The sequence below is a fragment of the Castor canadensis genome, chromosome 2, assembly GCF_047511655.1.
Source record: "Castor canadensis chromosome 2, mCasCan1.hap1v2, whole genome shotgun sequence".
Lineage (NCBI taxonomy): Eukaryota > Metazoa > Chordata > Mammalia > Rodentia > Castoridae > Castor > Castor canadensis.
Window position 1 is genome coordinate 122,856,328 of NC_133387.1, and position 9,492 is coordinate 122,865,819.

General features: G+C 36.6%; 1 protein-coding gene across 1 annotated transcript in view; it reads left to right on the top strand.

Moving 5' to 3' along the window:
* Positions 1 to 8,916, top strand: part of LOC109677869 (ral guanine nucleotide dissociation stimulator-like) — a 30,457-nt gene extending 21,541 nt beyond the window's left edge. Inside the window, 1 exon segment of the mRNA XM_074058604.1 lies at positions 8,724 to 8,916. Coding sequence (XP_073914705.1) covers positions 8,724 to 8,916 — 193 coding nt within the window.
* Positions 8,917 to 9,492: the final 576 nt, after the last annotated feature.

Consider the following 9,492-nt stretch of genomic DNA (forward strand, 5'->3'; position numbering starts at 1 on the left):
AACTCTAAAGTTGATACAGGAAAGAGTAGGAAATACTCTGGAATTAGTAGGTATAGGTAAGAACTTTCTAAACGAAACCCCAGCAGCACAGCAACTAAGAGACAGCATAGATAAATGGGACCTCATAAAACTAAAAAGCTTCTGTTCATCAAAAGAAATGGTCTCTAAACTGAAGAGAACACCCACAAAGTGGGAGAAAATATTTGCCTGCTATACATCAGATGAAGGACTGATAATCAGAATATATAGGGAACTTAAAAAACTAAATTCTCCCAAAACTAATGAACCAATAAAGAAATGGGCAAGTGAACTAAACAGAACTTTCTCAAAGAAGAAATTCAAATGGCCAAAAAATGGTTTGGCCATTCAAATGGCTCACCATCTCTAACAATAAAGGAAATGTAAATTAAAACCACGCTAAGATTCCACCTCACCCCTGTTAAAATAGCCATCATCAGCAACACCACCAACAACAGGTGTTGGTGAGGATGTGGGGAAAAGGAACCCTCTTACACTGTTGGTGGGAATGTAAACTAGTACAACCACTCTGGAAAAAAATTCGGAGACTATTTAAAAAGCTAGACATTGATCTACCATTTGATCTAGCAATATCACTCTTGGGGATATACCCAAAAGACTGTGACACAGGTTACTCCAGAGGCACCTGCACACCCATGTTTACTGCAGCACTATTCACAATAGCCAAGTTATGGAAACAGTCAAGATGCCCCAGCACTGACGAATGGATTAAGAAAATGTGGTATCTATACACAATGGAATTTTATATGCAGCCATGAAGAAGAACAAAATGTTATCATTCGCTGGTAAATGGATGGAATTGGAGAGCATCATTCTGAGTGAGGTTAGCTTGGCCCAAAAGACCAAAAATTGTATGTTCTCCCTCATATGTGGACATTAGATCAAGGGCAAACACAACAATGGGATTGGACTTTGAGCACATGATAAAAGCGAGAGCACACAAGGGAGGGGTGAGGATAGGTAAGACACCTAAAAAACTAGCTAGCATTTGTTGCCCTTAACGCAGAGAAACTAAAGCAGATACCTTAAAAGCAACTGTGGCCAAAAGGAAAAGGGGACCAGGAACTAGAGAAAAGGTTAGATAAAAAAGAATTAATGTAGAAGGTAACACCCACGCACAGGAAATCAATGTGAGTCAATGCCCTGTATCGCTATCCTTATCTCAACCAGCAAAAACCCTTGTTCCTTCCTATTATTTCTTATACTCTCTCTACAACAAAATTAGAAATAAGGGCAAAATAGTTTCTGCTGGGTATTGAGGGGGTTGGGGGGGAGAGTGAGGGGGTGGAGTGGGTGGTAAGGGAGGGGGTGGAGGCAGGGGGGAGAAATGACCCAAGCCTTGTATGCACATATGAATAATAAAAGAAAAAAAATAAATTATCAAGAGAGAAAAAAAATAAAGTTAATACGTGGATGAAAAAAAATAAAAACAAAGTTGGTTTTTAGAAATGATTTTATAACTAACCCTCACCTCAAGCATCTTCAGTTGAAGTTGTTCAAAGGAGGTTTAAAATATTAAATTGATGCTTTCTCTATGTAATTCTAAATTATACCAATGCCAATCTATAGAATAACTATTAAGGAACTAAATAAAATTGTGATTATTATGAGATCTTTATTAATAAATATTAGTAATACATATTTTGCATAAGTGCATTCATATGTATTACTAATTATGTTTTACTTAATTTTTGAGCATCAGTTTTGCTGGTTCTGTATACATGTGATTTTTCTTCCTCTTGTGCAATGGAGCATGATTTCCACATTTTTCTAAAGCAGGGGTTAGGTTCTGCAATTTCTCTGAGGTGAAAGATAAGTACTTAAAATTCATACAGTTAATATTTTGGGCTTTTACTGTATAGATATCTAACTTCAGTTACACAGGAGATTAAGTGCATCATTCAGTTGTCATAGTAAAAGTGCAACCTTCATAATCTTGAGTCAAATACGTAATTCACCCTTTATGCTGACTGAAGAAATGATATTAACTTATAACCTATAAAATATTTATATAACTTACAATAAAACAGTTCTATAATACCATTTTGCAATCCAAGGAATTGTACTTTAATTGTAGCATGTTACACAATGCTATGTACATCTAAGAAAATTTGATTCTTATTTCCACCCATCCCAACTTGCTCAGTTTCTTATTGTGTTAGTCACATATAATGCTTTTCTTCTTCCCAAGTATACTTTGGATATTCATGGCACTATGCCATAATTTTTCCACTTCTATAATAGTTCTCTAACTCTTTCATTCTCACAAAACTTCTGATAATCTTGAAAAAAGAAGAGTTCTACTTTTTGTCAAAATGAACCTACTTTCCAGCAAATGTGCTTCCTCCCTTACATTACTTTATGTTTACCTGGGTGTTAGCACACATTACACTACATTTAGCTATGTATGTATTTCTTTTGATGAACATTAATGTCTATGAAGGCAGAGATTTTGTTTAACAAATCAGCATGGTTTTAAAATGAGACACATGGTTCAATGCATTAAATATATTTTAAAAAGTGAATGTGCCAGTTTGTGAAGAAATATTCTCAAGAGATTATTGTAAAGGCAGCTGAGATTTTTGTTTATATTTTTCCACAGATTCTCACATCACTTAAGCATAGAGGTTAACATTAAGAGGCTCTAAAGCCAGACTGATTCTATTTGAAACCCAGTACTAAATTTATTGGTTATGGCATTTCCAAAATGTGCTTGCTATGTCTCTGCATCATTTCTCACCTTTTAAATGGAAATAATAATATTATGTAGATAGAGTATTAGTTAAGAGTTGATAATCAAATCAACATAAATATTTCTTACTATTTACAAAAAGTAGGGTATTAATTAATATTGACTACTATTTTTTCATAGTAGTGTTTTGATGTTTAACTTGGTAAATTCTAGTATATGATAAAAAATGCTCACTAAATCCAACATATTTTTCAATTGCAAAAATTACATCAGAAGCTTTATGCTCATCAGTTAGAGTCATAGCCACAAGACTGAAAACACAGTGCTAAAGCCAGTTAAATTTCATGTCAATTTAAACCCTGGTTTCACCAGAAAAACTAACATGTAATGAAAGTGTGAAATGCAATTTTAAAAATGACTACAACTTATTCTTTGATAGATAATATCATTCTATCCTATTTCATTCATCCCACATTTGCCAGTGTCTTCTAACAGAAAATACATCTTATTGAAATAGTTGATTATGCTAAGCTGTCTTTGATGGCTTCCTGTGCAGCATAGCAAATTTCCAAATTTATTTAACTAAGGCTCATAACCAGTAGGTCCCATCTTAACTCTATAAATATACAATATTCTTATCAAAAGTTCAGATTTGCATGAAATTTTGTATATATGCATAAATCACAAAAGCAGTACTTTTAGAAAAGCATATATTAAATATATATCTCCATACATATCCCAAAGTTTATGACAAATGATAATTATTTTGATACAGAAGAAAATAATGCCAGCTGAGATCACTTTAAAGTAGTAATGAATTTGAAATAAGATAAAGCCAAATAAATTAAGAAAAGGTTTTTGCACTTTCTTTTTTATGTTGATCCTACTTTAGTTTGATGAAATATATGTAAACATATATGACAATGCTTCCTGAAGAACAAAGGTTTCATATGAGATTTAAATTTTTGTAAGGTCATCATTTTGTCTTTGAAATAATAAAGTAGTAATTCATTTTAGACTTTCATGTGTCAAGTATGCTTGTTATATACAATATCTACTATAAGACTGATAAAATAATGTATAATTGATAAAATAAAAATGTGAAAATTATAATTTAAAAGTAAAACAATTTGAAAGAAGCAAGAAAAAAATGAAAAAAGTGTACAGCCTAGAAACAAATTTAAATCAGAAAAATAAAATACTACTTTCTAGATAAAGGAATTAGTAAAGATAAATGGACAAAATAATCTTATTAACACTTGTGATAATCAAAGCAGATTTAACAAAAATGATCATTATAGAACAACATGATTTTCTGGTCTTCTTACCTTTATGACTTTGTATAATTCTGCATTTTCTGTGTTGCACCTCTGAGTGTGGTTAGAAGCTATGTATTACTGTTAACAATTAGCTTATTACAGAGGTGATGGAGGGACGTCACTCCCTAATGACATCGCAATTCATTAGGCAAATGCTCATCATTGATCAGACCACTCTAGAGACCTCCTTTGGATTTTTTGATTGTGCGGTAGTACTGGAGTTTGAACTCAGGGCCTCAGAGCTTGCTAGGCAGGTGCTCTAGCACTTGAGACACTCCACCACTGCTAGAGACCTTATTGATGGCTTGATGTCTTAAGAAAACCTGTTGGAAAAGCCAAAACAGTGATCAACATTGGTGAGCATTGAGGAATTTTGTAAGTGACCTCAAGGACCTTATAAGAGCCTTCAGATGACAACCATGAGTAATTTGGGGCCCTCAGACACAAAGAAGTCAAAATCTTCAGAGCAGTCTATGGAAACTCAGGCAAAGAAAACCAACTAGCCAACTCCAGCCTGTGAACCACACAAGGCATTAGATAATATGTGTACATTGTTTAAGTTGCTAAATTTGTTGTTACTGTTAGGCAGCAAAATAAAATTAACTATATATAAAAGAAAATAATTAAATCTTTTTTAAGGTTGCAAACAAAATATAGACAAATACACATCAATTAAATGTCAGCTCAAAAACTCTGTGCAAGGTGGACTTCAACCCAAGGAATACAAAGTTATAAGCAGATATTCATAATGACATAGGGTTATTCCAGAAAATGAGCTAGTCTTTTTTGTACTTAAAACACAGACTCAAAATAATGACCATAGAAACATTCCAACCTTCTTTAAAAAATGAGAAAATAGACACTGAGAGGAGAAGCAGCTTTGCTAATCAGAAAGCTGGGATTCATAGCCAGACTCTTCTGACACCAAAGATTGCTGTTAGTGTCTGTATTCCACAGACTGTCACCACACTTACCAAAGTTATGAAAACCAAACACAATGAGATTTCTCACTATCATAAATAAAGTATCTTGGGTAATTATGGGAGGCTTTTTAGTTGAAGATATTTGTACACATGTGTATGCTCAGATAATTGTTTCCTTCTTTACATTCATGAACACATACACACAGAGGCATCACACCAAAAGGTTCCATAAGTATGAGAACCACTCATAATTTCTGTAATCTTACATTAGAGAAAAATAATTACATAAGCAAAATGGAAAAGATTGTTTATAATACTGAACTTTTAGGAAATGTTAGTTTATAGCTGGTGAGTCAGACACAATGGAGAGAACAAAAATGTATTACAATCTTTGCAGTCAGTACTGGAATTATTAGCCATAGTATCACTTTGCCCCATGAATAGTGCACTGAAAATTGAGTTTAGACTCCTAAATCTCATAGCACTGGACAAGTTATTTTACCCTTCTGTGCTTATTTCCTAATTATTTACTGAACGCTCTCTGTCTTTACCCTTCTATTTCTAAAATTTTACCAATGCCAAAGGGTTGTTGTGAAGATTCATTAAACTAACCGTAGTAAAATATGCTTAGGAACATACCTGCCTATAGGAAGGACAAAAAGTGAGACTCATTATGTTCATAGATCAAGCATGGCATCTATCAAAGAGAAGACTTGCAATACACATTTCCTAGATAAGTGATTATAGGATGTATGAATAATAATGTCTACTGCTGCCTTTTTTTGATGGTTCCCATTTTGGATCAGAATTGTGAACAGAGGGAAAAGTTTATCACTAGAATCCTTTTCCTAATATCAGTTAAAAGAAATACTCAAAATGTGTAAATGTAAGTTGGTTAAGAAAAGTGTGAAGGCTTTAGAAATACAAATTTTTTTGCAATTTTCAAAAATAAGTGTTTAATTTGGAAGCTCACAGTTTCAGATAGTTCAGAAAATTTCTTTTCTGTAGATAACCTATGAAACTATTCCATTATTCATAGATTTTCTATTGGTTTAAAATGTTTTGTGTGATTCAGAAAAAGAACTAAATGAAAGTAACTGAAACAAATTGATCCTTCTCTGTTACCTGATGAGAAATGAAGGGGGAGAGGGAGAGAGAATGCATTTGATCACCCCTTCCCAAAGGGCAGTATGTATGGTCCATGTGCATCTGATTCAAAAAGTGAGAAACACACTCTTTACTCTCCCATTACTGTCCTCAGAAGATACTAGACTTTTGTATTTAAGGAGTAGTTATTTTAGCCCTTTGAAATCTTTTTTTATACATCACTCAACCACTCACCAATGGTAAAAGACACTTAAAATAGCTTGACAGGGTGCAGTGGTGCACACTATTTGGAAGGTTATAGGGATATTTCTGTTTACCAAAACCTTGGAGGTTAGTTTGGGCATCATCCTGAGACCTCTCAAGTAGATAAATGAATAATAAATAAATAGTAAGTGAATAAAGGTACCCAGCAGTAGAGAACCTAACTTTATGTGAATCAACAGATAATCCATGTGAAAAATTATCTCAAAATATTCATAAGTTCTCTATGTGCCTGGATACTGGCCCTCCCCACAGGCTTCTCAACACTGACCACAGCTCATTAGTACTCTGCAGGGCCCTGCCCCATTTCTAAAAAGCACAGCAGGATAAAACCCACCAAACAATGTCAGGTGAACTCATTTCACTTTTAAGCTGTAGATTCCTTCCTGCAGTGTATGATGGGAAAGGCGAGGGGCATATATTTGCTCACTCTCTCTGCAACCCAGCAACAGGCCAATACTCATTATACTGCACTCAGTTCTTGTTGCATGAGCTCTATAATCAATGAGCATTGATGAGTCACCCATGTAATCCTAGCTGCTCTTCACTGGAGCCAGAAATCCAGAGGATCATGGTTTAAAGACAGTCCCTGCATATAGTTTGAGAACCTATGTAGAAAAAATAGAATAGGCTGAATGGCTCATGTGGCAGAGTGCCTGCCTATAAGTATGACAGAGCTGAGTTCAAAGCCTACTACTGCCAAAACATAAAAATAGAAAATAAAGATAATTGATATTAAAAAGCATTTCTTAACCATTGGTGTGTGCCTTGTTCTTTTAGACAAGGTTTCCTGTGTACCTCAAATTGTCGTTGAACTCTATCCTCCTGTCTCTTCCTCCTAAGTGCTGAGATTGCAGGAGTATCTTGCTAAGCCAGGCCTAAATGCTATGTTTGGAATCACAGAAAATGATGCACAACAAGTATACAGAGATCTTAAATGAGCATTAAATAATTAAGATTGTACTAAGATGAATGATACAATTATCTGAAAATGGAGTGCTCCCTCATTTTAATCCTATTTGAAGATATAGTGAGACCAACAAGTGACCGATTACTTAATGTTCTACACTAGGAGGTGGGTTTATTGTGGGGATGACACAGTGGCTCATGCCTTAATCTTAGTTGCTCAGGAAGCAGATATCAGGAGAATCACAGCTCAAAAACTTCCCAGGAAAGTAGTTTGTGAGGCCCTATCTTGAAAAAACCCATCACAAAAATGGGCTGGTGGATGTGACTAAAAGTATAAGTCCTGAGAACTGCAAAAAGAAAAAAACCCACCATAGACACAAGGCCTGGTGGCACAAACCTCTATTCCCAATAGGAGGGACGTAGAGGGGAGAGGATTGGAAGTTTCAGTTCATCCCACAGGGCTCATGGGAGATAGTGCCTCAAAGAAAGAGAGAGAAAGAGAGACAGAGAGAGAGAAACCCATTTCTTTATGAAAAACAAATATAAGGGGCTGGGAACATTGGTCAAGTGGTAGAGTGACTGCCTACCAAGCACAAGGCCTGGAGTTCAAATCCCAGTGCTGCCTTTAAACAAAACACCCATGGATCAGGAGATGAATGTAGAGATGAGTTCATTTTGCACTATCTCAAAGAACAAACATGACCACTGCCAAAGAAAATTAAAAGTAGTAGTAAAAATATATCTTTATAGATGTGGGTCTTTTGTATTCTATCTTATGCTTATTCAATATAATTCTTTTGTTCTCTATAATAAACTTCAAACACAACATATTTAAAATTCTATAAATATACAAATTTCAAAACAAATTTTATAGAACTCATTTACATAAAAAGCCATGTAACTGTTGTCAAGGTAATGCGCAAGACTCCCATGAATGGCATGTTGGATGTTGTAAGTGAGGGGCTCATGGCCCTACAGAGCTGGGCTCACTTCTCTCCCCTATTTCAGACTTAAGGGGACATGGGTTGGGTGGGTGAGGTTATAGAAAGAAAACTACCTGTGCCCACTAACATCAGGAGCTGGATTCCATGCAGCTTGACCTTAAAGATTGGAAGAGAGCTCAAGCAGGGTACAGAAGGCCAGCCCTAAAGGATCAATAGCTTGGTTATCTTCTGTTGGCTTTGCCAGGTGACAAACTAGCTCTAGGTGGTATCAGGCAAGGCTAGGCCCATGGTCACCTGGGGGTTTGCTTGTCTCTGCCCCTCAGGTACAAGCATGGGGTCAGCTTTCTAGTCTGAAGCTAGGGCACTTTTGCAGTGAGAACCAGCATGCAGAGGGACTGCCAACCTGATGCCTTCCAAGCCTGCATGAATGGGGGCTCTGCTCCTAATCTTCCTCTGGCCCAAGACATGAGAGCACTGAGCTGGGTAACAAGAAAGTAATCAGGTAAGCTTCCTTGGCCCTACTTATCAGGACCAGCTGGATCTGGGTAAGCTCCTGTGGCAGTGGTCAGGAAAGATCTGAGACCAATGCCTATGAGAATGTGACATTGTCCCCATTCATGGGGGTGACTGGTGTCATATGGGACATGATGTCAGCACTCTACTGGGAGGGATGCATTGCTGATGGGGAAGCCTACAAATTGGACAGTATGCAGGAGCAGTGACTTCCTGGCCATGGCCTTGTTCCCAGTTATGGGCCTCAGCACGTTCTCCTCATTTGCATTCTCAAATTCACATAGGCCATGCCTTTCCATAATGAGGCAGCATCCTTTCTGCAGGCATATGAATCATTTTCATTTTCCCAGAGATGGAAGTGTCTCCATGATGTGATCGTCTGTCATGTTACCAGGAAGGTTGCCCAATTGCACTTGGGTGGATTTAAGGAAGGGCTCCTCTCTTCCTTCCTTTCCCTCTCTTTTTGGTGGTTTGGATTTATAGCTAGAGCAAATCCTGTTGTCCAGCCTGCCAAAGAAGGGCTCAGGATCTGGAATTGCTGGGGGAATGGGGGCTGTGGGGCACATTGGAGCATCCCAAGAAGGGGACATGGAGCAGAAGCTGGAGCCACTACAGCAGTAGAGTTCAGATAGAACTGGACTGAGACCTGGTTTTGTAGCTTCCCCCTGGAAGCACTGCATCTCTTCCTCCTTTATCCCTACCAGGGCCTTCCCACTCCACAGCCTTTTTTTTTTCCTGTCTTCTTTTTTTATTATTATTTTATTATTCATATGTGCATACAAGGC